Here is a 17177-nt window from a genome sequence, read left to right as displayed (position 1 = left end):
AATTCAGTATGTGCTAGCTAAGCTTTTAGTTATGGTCTCTGAGCATCCTATTTTTAAAATCCTTACTGATCATTGCTTATATGCAGCCAATTTTTTGGTTGCATCTTTTCCAGCAACTTGGGAAGCCTTTTTTGGCCATAGGTGGCGCTGTTGCACTTTTAAAAGTCAATTTTCCTGTTTGTAAAAGAAGACAACGTTCCTTTAATTTGATTTCTTTGTTTAATGCTTCAGCATAGCACAATGTCCATTATGTCTGGATACCTAGAAAAAGTATTCTAGTTATATCTTATTTTTATTCTCTCATCTCAGCGTGAAAATTTCAGACTTGCTGTGCGAACAATGGCGAAATTAGACTTTTCTTCCAATATTAGAAACCAGTCAGCCATGATCTTATAAAAAAGATAGAAAAGGTCTCTGGAGCACCTTAAAGCTGAAAAACGAATTGAACTCTCTGAGTATTGAACTTACTGTTGTATGTTAATTAATGGGCGGTCATTTGCTATCGTGGAGAGAGCCCAGTCTTTTGACTTGGGTTTGAGTGTGCAGTCATGCAAATTTGAGTCAGTTCTTTCTCAGTTTTTTCCTTGTCTGTAAAATGGGAATGCTAATATTGTCTTTGTAGAATTGTCAATATTAGAGAGAAATTAAGTAAAGTGTTTAGAACAGTGGTTGTTTCATAAAAGATCTCCCAAAATTTAGCTATTATTTTGTATGAAGCCATGATTTTATAGTCTTTGGTTACTAAGAAATTAAAATAGGAAAATATGATTTTTATCAGGAAAAATTCAGTTAAGAAATGAGTGAAATCTTTGAAGAGGATCGGTAGTTCCTATACTCGTGATTTAGCAGCAGCATCAGAGAGAGGGACGTTGTGCAGCCACCCTGCACCTACGTGAAACCATTGAATTATAGTTAATTAGTATACGTTGAGGGTTAAGGGGGCCCAATAATTACAGTCCAATTTTCTCCACCAGGCAATTGAGAGATGAGACAAAAGAGTAGGCAGGTGGAGGTAAATGTCACCTTTATTACTGATAAGGCCACATTCTCCGTGAACTTTAGGGATACAGGAAAATGGGTAACTTAATTCTCTATCCAGGATCTGGACAGACTCAGCCAGTCCCAGGCAGCTTTGGGCCACAGCAGGCCGTCCTATGAGAGGACCTGCCGCTGTCATACTCAGGGCGTGGAGGTGGGAGACGTGTCCAGCTTGTCTCCCACTGCTAGTCCTCCTCGCGTAATGGAGTGATTTATGAGTTTAGGGAGTTTGGGAGACAAGCAGGGCATGTGAAACCCTTCCTGTTCCCTCGGGTGCAGGGCACCCTCAGGAAGCACCCAGGGTGCTCGGCTCCTCCACGTCCCGAGTCAGGAATTTTGAGGGAAAGGCCTTCCTCGTGGAAACCAGAGGAACAGGGAGGAAGTGTCCCTTTGCCTCAGTTTAAAGAGGTCCCGGGATGGACAGAAAGGCGCTTCCCGAGAATTGGTAAATAGGGAAATAAGGCTATCCTTTAGCACGTGGACTAGCAAGGAAATGCAAAAGACAATTGGAATGGAGATTTATAAAATCACCTTAATAGTTAACATCTGTTGAGCACTTAAAACGTGCTACAGACTTTTCTAAGCATTTTATATAAACTGATTTAATCTTTTAATCCTCACAACAACCCAATAAGGTAGGTTTGGTTATTATCCCAATTTTACTGATGTGGACATTGAGGCACAGAGAGGGTGAGTAACCTGATCAAGGTCACAGAGCTAGGAAGTGGCAGAGCTGGGATTTAAACCTTGGCAGTCTGGCTTCCAGGCCCCCAGAGATTGGCTTTGGGGGTTCAGTAGTATCAGCATGTCTGTAGATCTATATGTACATCTATGCATCAGGCAGGGGGTTGGCCAGCCTAGAGAGGGCAGGAAAGGGAGAGTTACACAAGTGTTCACAGTTGGTCTGGGCCGTGGTCCACGCAGACTGCACTGTGATCAGCATCAGTCGTTTGTCTAGGCAGCAGGTCTGTCCCTGTAACAGAAGTTCAGTCCGTCAAATTAATCTAGAAAACTCCGCTCGATCTGCTTCTGTCCATGCTTGCCGTACAGCCTCCTGCCTGTGGTGGTGCCGTGGGGAGAAGATGTGCCGATTGTTGAACTCTGCCTGATAATTTTTTGTCTCCTGTTACATTAATAAGTTAAGCCTCTGGTTGTCTTACATCACTTTCCGATGAGTCTGGTTAATGTGAAATTAGTTCATTGGAGCCGAATGGTGCTGATCACCACATATCTGAGCACATCAAGGTGCTTCTGCCTGTGGAGACCTGGCTGGAGGGTGCCCCTCCTTCTCATCGTGTGATTTCTTCAAACAGCACTCGTTGTTATTCCCCCTCCCACCCACACAAGACAGGAAGCTTTCTTTTTAAAAATTTTTTATTTTATTTTTTTTAAGAAGCCTTCTGAGTAGGCCACATAATCAGATAGCAACGTCCATGTGTTACTCGCACCAATCAGAAAACTATTAAGTACCTGGAAGTGAGTTCAATAAAAAAAAGGGCTTCCAGGAAGCCAATTAGATATGAAAGTCCATTTGGTAAAAAGCTGTCCATTTTTTCATGGTTGAACTTTTTCTTTGGTTTTTGAAAAAATTATCTGGGCCAGGTGGCTTACAGATCCACATTGGATTAGATGAGGAGAATTTAAAAAGCCGAAAGGGGTTGTTTCGAGTGAGAATGATAGTCAACTGCCTGTGTGAGGCATGAGACAGGAGAGATTTTTACAAATTGAATAAAATAGCTTTAAAAGCCCTGTAATCTGAGTGCACTTAGCATGGGGCCCAGTTCCTTACTGGACGCTGAGAGGTCAAATAATTGATGATTGTGATAATGACTCTGAGGCATCAAAAAGTTTCAGTTGTATTCCCTATTTAAAGGACATGGCACAGGATAATTTATGTGACCGGGTTATTCACTGAACAAAAAGCTTTTAGGGTTATCTGGAAACCCAGAGTCCCCCAAGGCTCCACATGGCTGCATGTCTCTTCAGCTCAGATCTGTCAGCTCGTGTCGTGGGCGTGGCATCGTGGAGAGTGGGGCGGTGGAGCATGCCTCATTCTCCCTCTGCAGCGGGGTCCATCATCCCGGTCTACTTTGTGGGGCTGCTCTGAGAACCACACCTGATGGTTGTCGAGCACTGTGCTGGGCGTATAGTTGGTATTCAATAGCAAGCACCTGTTTTTTATTAGAATTGTGGCTTCTATAGAGTGCAGTGATTTTTAGTCTGCATTTAAAAATAGAGATTGACATACACAAAATAGCTCTTAAATAGGACCATGATCATGGGGCCTGTTCCCTATATAGACAATTGAATGGATACGCTATTTCAGTAAGAATATCTGTTATTGGGACATACCTTTTTGATTCTTGTTAATGTGTCTAAAAATGATCATAGCTAATGATAAACATGACTCTTGGAACCAGAAACTCTTAGGGTGTGTTTTGGCATCTTGGGAAATTACATTCTACAGAGAAGGCTGATTGGATCAAATATCATTGATATTTGGATAGTTTAGCAGATGATCAAGACTTTCAAAAGCTTCTTGATAATAATGAGATTAACCATTTTGTATTTTAAGCTAATTACAAAGCTATCTTCTCAAAGTTGGAAATCTTTAGCTTGTGAAATGTCCAGTAATTCATTGTGTGGGTGTGCGTGAGGGTGTGTGTGTGCATGTGCAAGTGTGAAATTTAGGAGGGTAGTGATAAGTTCTGTCTAACCTCTGGTACCTTTTATCCCCTATTTCAAGGTGTGAGCATATATTTCATATATTTGCGCAAATGAATTACTCTTCCTTTGCCATTTGGCATATGTGTGGAATTAAGATATTCTCATGCTTGTTTAAGAAGAGCTGGGGAGCATGAGTGTAGAAAGTGGCAAGAGAAAGAGGCAAGGAGGCACTTATTGTGCAGGATCTGAGGAATAGTATTCTTTTCTTTCCTTCTAAAGCAAAAAGGCACTGAACTTGTAACATACTGTTACTCAGAATTACTTTTCTGATCAGGTGGAAGTGTCTCAGATTTTTCAAGGCTATATGAATTATGAAATGTGATTTAGTAGTTATCTTTAAAAGTAGTTTTGTTTTCCAAATAAAAGACCATAATCTGTTCTTTCTTCCAGGGGCACAAGAAGTTCTCATTGACCCAGGTACATGATCTATGTGCTCAGTTTCTTTTGGTTGTTTTTTTAAGTGCTTGTTTCATGGTGATGTGAATGAATGCTTAAAATTTCTGGATGATGATCTTTGGAACATTCTGATTTAAGTAATTTTAAATCAGAATTGTTAAAAAACCTGATTATTGTTTGGTCTTTGTTTGATGGGGCACTCTGTTGATTTATGTTGTCTGTTGAAGAGGAAAATTCTTCCTCAGCATGGTTAAGTGAATGATTTGCGAAGTGTGCGTTTAAAATTCTTTGACTGCATTGAGCATGCTTGTCTAGTTAATTTTGAATTTATTCATAGTAATGACTTTGCTCTGATTCTATGCTTTATGCTCCTCTCAACATGAATTTGAATTCTCTACTGCATTTCGCATATGTGTTCTTAACAGGGAAAGAAATTTTGCATTTTTTACTGAGGTGGGTTTTCCTTTCCCCTCTTAACAGCTTCTGTAATTAATACAGCAAAAATCTCTTTTATTGCAGTGCTTAATTATTTCATAATGAGCTCTATTATTTTCTGGCTTAATCAGAAACAATGACAAAGGGTAAATAATAAAAAAATGAAAAACTTCCTTCCTCTGAAGAATAGAAATCAGATAGGCATGCTTCCACATGCTTTGTCACAACACGTGTGCTTGCATTTCCTTGTGTATCTTGATTCTGAAATGAAATTGCTTTAGGTTTGCAGATTTTTGTTTGAACATTTGTGTTGAGTCCTTTCTCTAGGCTGATGTTTCTTGATAAGGTTTATGGAAAGTGAAGAGGAAGCAAAACCAGTGCTTTGTTTTGTTTTCAGGAGACCTGAGTTGCTGATGAGAAACAATGGAGGGGTGGGCCAAGGGGCTGAAGGACATCCCCCCACCTCCGACCCCGGCCGAAATCGATAAACAGTTAAATCGATGTTAGATGGATTGGTGTTTGACCAATAGAAGTTACTGAGTCCACTCTAGCCAGTGGAAAGTATGCCTGATGGAGAGTACTGAATTTCAGTGTGTCGAGCACCTTACTTACAGGAGAATTAGGTGCTTATACTAAGTAGAAGAAGCTTAGAGCTATCAGAAAAATCAGTCATCTGTTGAGATAAACAAAGAATATTTTTTATTTCTGAAATTTTTCAAAATAAGGTTATACAGAGATGAAATTAAGTGTAGAGTGCTGGGAGTAAAAGTGAGGTGGTTCTGTGGGGCCCTGTCATTCGGGGATGTATCAGATCTTGCCGTAGAGGTTGAGGCTAGCAGGGAGAGGACACAGGAACCAGCATTTGGGGTCTGAGGGCATCTTCTGTATTGGTCCCAAATTAGAAAAATGTAGACTTGGTCTCCATTACCCGAGGGAGAGCAAGTAGACAACCGAGACTCTGCTCTCCCCGCACATTCCAGTTCCCGCTGTGGCCACTCCAGTTTGCCTGGCACCTTCTGGCCTCCGCTCAGAGAGGCCTGTGGACCAGGACTGCCCGCAGCTTTTCTTCACTTACTAAGATCTCCTCTGTCTTTCAGGCCTTAATCTCTTCTCTGCTTTTAAACCCTGGCGAACGTATCATTGGTAAACGTGTTGGTGGGGAGTCGCTTCACAACCCCCAGGAGCAATGTGATGGGCTTCTCCTCATCCCTAAGTCTGAACAGCAAGCGTTCTCCGGGGGGTGGTGAAATTGTTCAGCCCCGTAGAAAACCCATCCGCGTAAGGCTGTCACACAAGTACATCGCTTTTCTTTTTGAGTTTTAAACAGATATACTATTCGAAACAAACCGTTGTAGATTTTTTTTGCTGCCTGCTTTTCCCACAACCGTTTTGAAGGCCAGAAGGAAAAGCGCTTCCTTGTCTTTGGTGCTGGCTTGCGTGCGTGTTTTAAGAACCAAGCTTCTCCCCAGTCATTTGGAGGGTTCCAAGCCGTTGATCTGTGTTTGAAACAGATGCTTCGTGGCATCTAGCTGTTTTTTCTTGTCGTTTCTGAACACTTCATGTACGTCCAGCACTGCTTCAAGTGAAATGAACTTTTGGCCAATTTCAGTTACTCAAATTTGCTTTTCCAGTTTTCAAGTTGTGAGGAGTTTCCTCTTCCTATAATAAAAATTAGCAGTCTGCTTACTTCACTTACTGCGTGAAGGCAAAGGTGCTTTTTATTTCTTTTTTAACAGCTTTAATACAATTCACCCGTTAAAGCGTATGGTGGTTTTTACTGCATTCCAAAGAGTTGTGCCCCCATCACCAAAATCAATCTTAGGACATTTTCGTCCCCCTCACAGGAAGCCCCGTACCCGTGAGCAGTTCCTGCCCATTTCCCCAGGCAACCACTTGCCTGTCTCTGTGGATTTGCCTATTCTGGACGTTTCATATAAATGGAATCATACAACATGTGGTCTTTTGTGACTGACTGCTTTCACTTAAAATAATGTTTTTAGGGTTCATCCATGTTGTAGCGTGGCTCAGTACTTCATTTTTTTTTTTTTTAATTGCTGAAGAATACTCCGCTGTATGGATCTACCACTTTTGGTTTACCCATTCATCAGTTGATGGACATTTAGGTTGTTTCTAATTTTTGAGTATGATGGTATCATTACTATTTTTTATTTTTATTATTTTACTATTTTATTTTTATTTTGAGTATGATGGTATCATTAATATTATGAGTGATGATGCTATGAACATTCATGTATACTTTTTATATGGACATATGTTTTCAGTTCTCTTATGTATATGACCAGGAAGTAGAATTGCTGGGTCATGTGGTAACTAAATGTTTAAATTTTTTTTTTTTTACGATTTTATTTTTCCTTTTTCTCCCCAAAGCCCCCTGGTACATAGTTGTGTATTTTTAGTTTCTAAATGTTTAATTTTTTGAGGAACTGCCAGATTATTTTCCAAAGTGGTTGCACTATTTTACATTCTCTCCAGCAGTGTATGAGAATTCCAGTTTCTCTACATCCTCGCCACCGCTGGTTACTATCTTTTTGATTATAGCTGTCCTAGTGACTGTGAAGTGGTATTTCATTGTAGTTTTGATTTGCATTTCCTTGATAGTTAATGATATTGAGCATCTTTCCACTGTGCTTTAGTGGCCATTTGTATATTTTCTTTGGAAAATTGTCTCTTCAGATCCTTTATCCATTTTTAAATAATTTATCTTTTTATTATTGAGTTGTAGAAGTTCTTTTTATATTCTAGGTACAAGTCCCTTATTAGATATATGATTTGTAAAAATTTTCTCCTATTCTGTCTTGTCTTTTCACTTTCTTAGAGGGTAGAAGTTTTAAATTTTGATGGAGTCCAGTTTATGTATGTTTTCTTTGTTGCTTGTGCTTTTGGTGTCATATCTAAGATCTAAGGTGTTTTGTATAAACCTTACCTGTAAAGCGGTTTAATCCTCAGAACAATTCTAGGAGATAGGCACCGTTGTTATCTCCGGTCTATAGATGAGGAAACTGGGTTGCAGAAAAATTCATTGACTTGATCAAGGTCTCAGCTAGTTAGTGGTGATGTGGGAATTTAAACCCACAGTTTTGTCTCCAGCATCTATTCTCTTAACCACCATACTCTATTCCTTCCTCTATGAATCAGTTATTAACAAGTCTTTGCTTATTTTCTTTCTTACAGGTTTTTCCTCATTGAGGACCTCATCTCTTCATTTACTTTGCAGAGCTCGGTGTGGGTTTATTTTAGGTGTAATGTGGGCAGAAGCATTGCTATTAGTTAATTTCTGCATTACTTACCGTCTGGTGATGATTGTTGCTAATTGATCAAACAAATCATACGTAAGGCTTTTCTGGTCACTACACTGAAAGTAGAGTCATGACTACAGAATGTTCAAAGAAAGTTTTTGATTGATTGCATTTTGCTAACCAATGAAATAAAAACCCCAGTGTTGAAATAGATTGTAAGCCTTCCAGAATAGGGCCGTTGTCTTCCTTCTGATTCATCGTTTGGTTGTAGCGTCTAGAAAGTGCCTTATGGTCCAGCAGGTTAGTTAGAACCTGGTGCTCATGAACCATTGTGTATATTGACAGAATTTTGACGACAGTATCTATTGTTTGTTTCACGAGGGAAAGGATAATATAGAAATATCCCTCAGATCTATCTTAAAAGTCTGCAATTTTGAGAAGAGTTCCACAAACTATACAAGGGTCTTTTCACCAATTTTAGGTCTATCTAAGACACATTGTGGTTACGTAACAGAGTAAATTCATTAACTAGATTAGACAAGAGATGTGTAATATTGATTATTTGTCTTAATTAAAATATTCTCCTTAGTTAAAGTAATTAGTGCCTGTGAGTAAACAAAAATAAACTTGCCTTTATGTGTGATATAGGGCAGAGTTCCTATAGTATATATGTGTTTCTGTGTTTTTCAGAGCATTTTTATAGCTTTTCAACAATATTCTAACTTTAGAAATCCATTTAAAAAAATGCTCTCTGTGTCTAGTGCAGTTTGTACTGAGTTTCTCCTGTCTTATACACAGAATTCCACTGTCTCCTAGGTAGAGACTTTCCTCTCATTGTACTGAGTTAGTGTCACAGGTATAGGAACTGTGACTTCTAAGCCTTTTCTTTCCATGTCTTTTTTTTTTTTAAAGATTGGCACCTGAGCTAACAACTGTTGCCAATCTTCTTCCCTCACCACACCCCACCCCAACCCCGCCCCAAATCCCCCCAGTACATTGTTGTATATTTTTTAGTTGTGGGTCCTTCTAGTTGTGGCATGTGAGATGCCACCTCAGCATGGCCTAATGAACGGTGCCATGTCCCCACCCAGGATCCAAACCTGTGAAACCCTGGGCTGCTGCAGTGGAGTGCACAAACTTAACCACTTGGCCATGGAGCTGGCCCCTTTCCATGTCTTTGAAGATGGCTATCAAATAGGATTTTCCCTTCATTTCCTGGGTTTTTAGTATTCAATTAGAATTTTTGAAAATGAATTTGTTATAATTTGTTGCACAAATTTTACTAGAAACTTGATGTATTTGTGCTTTTAAGTTTCCAGTTTATGAAAAACTTAAAAATGCACTCTTGTTTTTAAGTAGTTATTTTTCACTAGGTATTTTTTTGTACTTCTTTGTAATTAAAAAATTTTTTTTCAATGAGTGATTGGGTATGCGTGTTTTAAAAAATATGTTATTTGCCTTATTTTAAAAGTCATGTTCACTGTAGAGAATGTGTAAAATAAAGATAAGCAAAATAAATAAACTAAAAACTTACCTATAATCTTTCCACCTAGAGATAAGTTGTAGTAAGTTTTGAAATTGGGAAGTGTAGGTCCTCCAACTGTCTTCTTCTTTTTCAAGATTGTTTTGGTTATTCTGAGTCCTTTGAATTTCCATATGAATTTTAGGATCAGCTAGTCAAGTTCTGCAAAGAATCTAGCTGGGATTTTGGTAGGGATTATGTTGAACCTATGGATCAACGTGGGGAGGATTGTTATCTTAAGAATATTAAGTCTAGGGGCTGGCCCCGTGGCCGAGTGGTTAAGTTCGCGTGCTCTGCTGCAGGTGGCCCAGTGTTTCGTTGGTTCGAATCCTGGGCGCGGACATGGCACTGCTCATCAAACTACACTGAGGCAGCGTCCCACATACCACAACTAGAAGGACCCACAATGAAGAATATAATACAACTATGTACCGGGGGGGACTTTGGGGAGAAAAAGGAAAAAAATGAAATCTTTAAAAAAAAAAAAAGAATATTAAGTCTTCTGATCCATGAACATGGGATGTCTGTCCATTTGTTTAGGTCTTCTTTAATTTTGTTCAACAATGTTTTGAGTTTTTTTTTCAATAATGTTTTTCAGAGTGTCCTTTTATACTTTTTTTGTTAAATATATTCTTAAGTATTTTATACTTTTCGATGTTATTGTGAGTTGAATGATTTTCTTAATTTCATTTTCAGATTGTTTATTGCAAGTGTATAGAAATACAATTAATTTTTGTATATTGATCTTATTTCCTGCAAGCTTACTGAACTCGTTTATTAGCTGTAATGGTTTTTTTAGTGGAGTCCTTAGGATTTTCTCTATGCAAGATCATGTCTACTGAAAACAGTGACCTGAAAAGAGAGAGTTTTACTTTTTCCTTTCCAATTTGAATGCCTTTTATTTAATTTTCTTGTCCAATTGTCAGGGCTAGAACTTCCAGAACCTTGTTGATAAGAAGTGGTGAGAGAGGACATGTTTGTTTTATTCTTGATCTTAGGGAAAGCATTTAGTCTTTTATTATTTTCTGTGGGGATGGGGAGAAGCCAAGGTACATTATGCTTGCTTTGCCTTTTGTTGAGCTGAAATCTGTGCACTTGCAGCTTTGGAAACTCTCAGGAGGACCCCCAGACGCAAAATCTAATTTTTCTAATGTCTAAAAATGTAATGACTGATTCTGATGTGTTACTTAGTTATATCTGAATATACATACATTTATATGCCAAAATAAAAAAATGTAAAGGGGAAAAAAAAAAGGTTTGTTGAGGTTTCTATCGTGCAAGGGTGTTGAATTTTGTCAAATGTTTTTTCCTTGACTATTGAGATGATCATGTGGTCTTTGTTCTTTAGTCTACTAATTTGGTGCATTATATTAATTGATTTTTGCATGTTAAACCAACCTTACATTCTTGAGATAAATACCACTTGGTCATGTTGTACAATTCTCTTTTATGTTGCTGGATTCCGTTTGCTAGCATTTTATTGAAGATTTTTGCTTCTATATTCGTAAGAGACAGTGGTCTGTAGTTTTGTTTCGATGTGTTTTTCTGGTTTGGGTATCGGGGCCATATTGACCTTATAGAATGATGTGGTTAATGTTCCTTCCTCTTACATTTTTGGGAAGGATTTGTGAAGAATTCTTCCTTAAGCATGTGGTAGAATTCACCAGTGAAGCCATCTGTACCTGGACTTTTCTTCATGGGAAAGTTTTTGATTGCTGATTCAACCTCTTTACTTGTTATGGTTCTGTTCAGATTTTCTGTTTCTTCTTTAGTTGGTTGTGGCAGTTTGTATCTTTCTAGGAATTTGCCCGTTTCTTCTGGCTTATATAATTTATTGGCGTGCAATTGTGCATACTGTTCCCTTATAATCCTTTTTATTTCTGAGGTTGGTAGTAATGTTCATTCTTTCAGCCCTGATTTTAGTAATTTGAATCTTCTCTCTCTTTTTCTTGGTCAGTTTGTCAATTTTATTGACAATTTTATTGACAAACTTATGGTTTTGTTGATTTTTCTCTATTTACTTCTGCTCTAATCTTTATTATTTTCTTGCTTCTGCTTGCTTTGAAATGAGTTTGCTATTTTTTTTTTTCTAGTTTCTTAGGTTGTTGATGTGAGAGCCATCTTTCTTTATTTTTTTTTGAGGAAGATTAGCCCTAAGCTAACATCTGCCGCCAATCCTCCTCTTTTTGCTAAGGAAGACTGGCCCTGAGGTAACATCCGTGCTCATCTCCCTCTACTTTATATGTGGGATGCCTGCCATAGCATGGCTTGTGAAGTGGTGTGTAGGTCCACACACGGGATCCGAACTGGCGAACCCTAGGCTCCCAAAGCAGAATATGTGAACTTAACTGCTGTGCCACTGGGCTCGCCCCTCTGTTTTTTTTTTTTTCTTTTTTTTAAATAAAAGTTTTGTAGCTATAAATTTCCCTCTAAGCAGTGCTTTTGCTTGTTTCATTTTTGGGATGTTGTGTTTTTGTTTTCATTCAGCTCAAAGTATTTTCTAATTTCCCTTGTGAAGTCTTTGATGCATTGGTTATTTAGGTGTGTGGTATTTAATTTACCAGTATTTGTGAATTCTCCAAATTTCCTCCTGTTGTTGATTTCTTTTTAAAGATTTTCTTTTCCCTTTTTGTCCCCAAAGACCCCCAATACATAGTTGTATATTTTTTTAGTTGTGGGTCCTTCTGGTTGTGGCATGTGGGATGCTGCCTCAGCATGGCCGGACAAGTGATGCCATGTTGGCGCCTAGGATCCGAACTGGTGAAACCCTGGGCTGCTGAAGTGGAGCACGTGAACTTAACCACTTGGCCACGGGGCCGGCCCCTGTTGTTGATTTCTAATATAATTCTGTTGTGGTCAGAGAATATCCTTTGTGTGGTTTCAGTTCATTTAAATTTATTGGGATATGTTTTGTGATGTACATGTGGTCTGTCCTGGAGAATGCTCCGTGTCTGCTTGAGAAGAGTGTGTGTTATTCTGTTGTTAGGTGGAGTGCTCTGGAGAAGTCTGCTAGGTCCACTTGTGGTCAAAGGCTTCTGTTCTTATTTTATTTCTGCTGTAGGATTTTTATCATGCTTCCTCCATCTTCTTTTGGCTTGCTTAAAAGTCACAACTCTTTCAGTATTTCTTCCTGGCTCAATTTCTCTTTAATTCTTTTTTTTTTTTCTTTTTTAAAGATTTTATTTTTTTCCTTTTTCTCCCCAAAGTCCCCCGGTACATAGTTGTATATTCTTCGTTGTGGGTCCTTCTAGTTGTGGCATGTGGGACGCTGCCTCAGCGTGGTCTGATGAGCAGTGCCATGTCCGCGCCCAGGATTCGAACCAACGAAACACTGGGCCGCCTGCAGCGGAGCGCGCAAACTTAACCACTCGGCCACGGGGCCAGCCCCTCTCTTTAATTCTTTTGATGCTATAGCTCCAGTCTCCTTCCAGGATTTTCATTTCCTTGGGGAAAAAAACTAGACCCTCATGCTAGACTAAGTTCTTTTTTTTTTTTTTTTTCCCTGCTTTATCTCCCCAAATCCCCCCTGGTACACAGTTGTACATCTTAGTTGCAGGTCCTTCTAGTTGTGCTATGTGGAACGCCGCCTCAACATGGCCTGACGAGCGGTGCCATGTCCGCGCCCAGGATCCGAATCAGCAAAACCCTGGGCTGCCGCAGCAGAGTGCACGAACTTAACCACTCAGCCACGGGGCTGGCCCCTAGACTTGGTTCTGTAGTAGGGATCTGGCCTCTCTATCATGGCACCCTGATGGTGACTGTTTCATTACAGTGCACACTGCTGCGATGCTGCATTCCCAGTGCCCAGCCCAGTGCTTGGCTCGGCATTACCTTAAATACCTAAGTGAGCATTTCCTAAGGTGATTCATGTACATAAACACCATACAATGATTAAAGTCAGGAAAATGAACACTGATGCGATATCTTTCTGTACTCTAGAGACCTTATTTAAATTCTACCGACTGTCCCAATACAGTGATTATATTTCCTGAGCCAGGATCCAGCCCAGGGTCACACATTGCATTTAGTTTCCATATCATTTAGGATCATTTTATCTAGAATAGTTTCTCAGCCTTTCTTTTTTTTTTTTTTTAAAGATTTTATTCTTTTTCTTTTTTCCCCCAAGGCCCCCCAGTACATGGTTGTATATTCTTCATTGTGGGTCCTTCTAGTTGTGGCATGTGGGACGCTGCCTCAGCGTGGTCTGGTGAGCAGTGCCATGTCCGCACCCAGGATTCAAACCAACGAAACACTGGGCCGCCTGCAGCGGAGCGCGCGAACTTAACCACTCGGCCACGGGGCCAGCCCTCTCAGCCTTTCTTCATCTTTTATGATATTGATATTTCTGAAGAGTAGAGAACATTTATTTTGTAGAATGTTCCTCAATTTGGGTTTGCTTGAAGTTGCTTCGTGATTATGAGGTTATGCATTTTCCCTGAGTTGGTGGGGGGTGTGCAGAATAAGTGATGTTGTGTCTTTATTGTATTATGTCTGGAGGCACACTATATCAGGAGACAAACTGGTTTGTCCCATTATTGGTGATGTTAACTTTGATTGTTAAAGTAGAGTCTGCTAGGTTTGTCCAGTGTAAAGTTATTATTTTTCTCTTTGTAATTAATAAGTAATTTATGTGAAAATATTTTGAACTATGCAGATATCTTATTCCTCATCAAACTTTCACTTAGTAGTTTTGGCATTCACTGAAGATTTACTGCAGTCAGTTATTACTATGATGGTTGCCAAATGCTGATTTTCTAACTCCATCATTCCTTGCACATTTATAGCATCCTAATGTAAGGAAGAACTTTCCTTCCTCTTTCTGTTTCCTTCCTTCCTTCCTCCCTCCCTTCTTCCTCCCTCCCTTTCCCTCCCTTTCTTCCTTCCTCTCTCCCTCCCTTCATTCCTACTTTCTTCCCCCCTCCTTCCTTCGACTGTGGGTCCTTATTTTATTCAGTGGGTTCTAATCCGTTGCTATCATTCTCTATTTTTGTAGCCCATTGGCTAAATTTGGCTGATGGAAGGCTTTCCAGCTGCCTTCTGTAACCTTTGGACATATTCCCCATCATTTTTTAAGCACTTCCTTACTTCCTGGGTCACAATATTTAGGTTCATTTTGTGTTTTCCCTGTCCCAGCTCTGAAATCAGACATTTCTCTAAGGTGTTCTAGTTCCTTTCATTGGAGAATGGTATTTGGAAACCCAAATCTGGGCACTAAATATGCTTATTGCTACTGAGGGTCGTTGCTTCTAGGACCTGTGAGAAGTCATACTGTTATCCAGAATTCATACTGGTAACTCCAATTCCAACCTAAAATCCCAGGGCTCTTTCCAGTCTTCCCCTGTATCATATTTATATCTTCTTCCTCCAACAGTGAAAAATCTAGCTCCTAAGATTATCAATATATTTACTCATTTTCTCAACCTTACCATGTATGGAGAGTAGTTTCAGAATTACTAACCAATATCACTGTAAAAACAAACCTCTAAGTAGAATTCAAGGATTGTCTTGTGGCTCTTTTTGTCTGTATACTGAGGATAAATACACAAGGCACTGCGATCAGAAGTTCGTCGGATTTGTTCTTCAGTCCTCCCTCTCGGTGTAATTATATTTATTTGAAATATAGTTAGTGTAGTTAGGCTCATTTGTTTCTGTTTGTATGCCATTACAGGGTTCCCCATCTTTATTGATTGTTTTTTTAACTATATAAAACGTGAACATGGTTCTAAAAGTCAAAACTATACAAAAAGGTACACGCAGAGAAGCGCCACTTCCTCTCATCCTCCCGTCTCATTCCCACCTACCCTTGGAGGTAGCTAATCTCATTTGTCCCTGCTTTTTTGCTCCCGTGGGTTTTTGTTGTTGTTGTTGTTGAAAAAAATAAACAGATAGATGTTCTTATTTCTGTTTCTTGTGCAAAAGGTAGTATATTTCATTTGTTCTTCTGTACTTGGCTCGTTTTGTTTTGTTTACCAGCATCTCCTGGAAGTCAGTCCATATCAGCTTGTGGAGATCTTCCTCCTTCATTTCCACAGTGCATGGCACACTATGTGTGTGATGCATGTTGCAAATGTTTTCTCTCAGGTTGTTACTTATGTTTTGGCTTTGTTTATGGTATGTTTACATAATTGAAATTATCAATTTTTTTGTTACATTGGGATTTGAATTACAGCTAGAGAGCTGTAATTTCTTATATCCAGGTTTTAGAGGAATTCACTCATGTGTATTGAGCTTCTTTTATGGTTTTCTGCTTTACATTTAGATCTTAGACTCATTTGGAGTCTTTTCCTGTGTTTGGTGTGAGGTGTAGGTCTGATTTTATCTTTCTCCAAATGGCCGTCCCAGTATCCCAGTGCTGTTTGTTTAAAGGCCCATGTTTGCCCCAGTCATTTGAGGTGCTGGAGTTTATCGTATCCTTGCCCAGTTAACATCAGATTACTGGCTACACCGTTCTTCTTGCTGTTCCTCTGCTGCGTGGGGCCAGTAGTATGCACGTTGCAGGGTTTTTGTTCTGTGATAGGATAGCCGATGTGAGTGACCTAGTATAGTGCCAGCCTGTTGGTACTTGCTGGAATCGTTCCCACACTGGTGCCTGCCTTATCTGAGCCCTTGTTGCTCTTCTGTCTTTATGATTTTGCCTTTCTCTCTTCTTCCTCATTTGTCTCTGCTTTATTCCGTCTTATTTCTGCTTTGTTTTACCTCTGTGTCTGTTGACTTTCCAGTTTGGTGCCGTGTATACAATCTTGCACATGATAGGAGCTCAGTAACTCTCTCTTGAATGAATGATTAAACGATTGTTGGATTGATTCTTAAGACCCCTTGTGGTGATTTTTTTTTTTTTTTCAACTTTTCCCCCACTTCTTAACTATGGCTCTTCTTTTCCTTTTCTCTGGCCTGGGTCTCAGCCTGCCTGTGGCATTGATTTTTCCTGTCTGTTGACTCAAGACTCTGGTCTTGATGATTCCTTCTTTCACTGGCTCACAATAATGTTACACATGGGCTGTCAACACTTTACAGATGTCAAGAAAGATCAAATCTGGGGTCAGCCCCATGGCCAAGTGGTTAAAGTTCTGTGCACTGTGCATCAGCAGCCTGGGTTCGCAGGTTCAGTTCCCGGGTTCAGACCTACTGCACTCATCAGCCATGCTGTGGTGGCATCCCACATACAAAGTAGAGGAAGATTGGCATGGATGTTATCTCAGGGCTTATCTTCCTCAAGCAAACAAAGAGGAAGATTGGCAACTGATGTTAGCTCAGGGCTAATCTTCCTCAAGCAAACAAAGAGGAAGATTGGCAACAGATGTTAGCTTGGGGCAAATCTTTCTCACCAAAGGAAAAAAAGGAAGATTGAATCTATTGCACACTAGTATTTTTAGACCTTATTTATTTATTTTTTTTTTTTGAGGAAGATTAGCCTTGAGCTAACTGCTGCCAATCCTCCTCTTTTTGCTGAGGAAGTCTGGCCCTGAGCTAACATCCGTGCCCATCTTCCTCTACTTTATATGTGGGACACCTACCACAGCATGGCTTGCCAAGCAGTGCCATGTCCACACCTGGGATCTGAACTGGTGAACCCTGGGCTGCCGAAGCAGAACGTGCGAACCTAACCACTGCACCACTGGGCCAGCCCTTAGACCTTATAATTATTTTATTGAGTAAAACTAAATTAGTCTGACTCACTAAGCTCTCTCGTGAGCTCTGCTCTTGTTACCTTCCTACAGATTATATTGTTCTGGGTCACTGCAAATGGCTTCCCCTCCCCTCAGCTTCAGTACTGGAGTCAAGTTAATCATTAAATGAACCCT

At 39.7% G+C, this 17177-nt stretch overlaps 1 protein-coding gene across 9 annotated transcripts in view; it reads left to right on the top strand.

The window, feature by feature from the left end:
* Positions 1-17177, top strand: part of TRAPPC9 (trafficking protein particle complex subunit 9) — a 622816-nt gene that overhangs the window by 28215 nt on the left and 577424 nt on the right. For 6 of the 9 annotated variants that reach the window (XM_005613304.4, XM_005613301.4, XM_070221874.1 and 3 more), the window contains exon 5: positions 4156-4182. The exons of the other annotated variants lie outside the window; for them this stretch is intronic. In XM_005613304.4, the coding sequence (XP_005613361.1) occupies positions 4156-4182 (27 nt within the window). The remainder of the gene's footprint in view (positions 1-4155; positions 4183-17177) is intronic. 9 annotated transcript variants of the gene reach the window in all.

This window comes from Equus caballus, chromosome 9, assembly GCF_041296265.1.
Source record: "Equus caballus isolate H_3958 breed thoroughbred chromosome 9, TB-T2T, whole genome shotgun sequence".
Lineage (NCBI taxonomy): Eukaryota > Metazoa > Chordata > Mammalia > Perissodactyla > Equidae > Equus > Equus caballus.
Note: the sequence above shows the minus strand (reverse complement) of the source record. Positions and strands in the feature narration are given on the sequence as shown.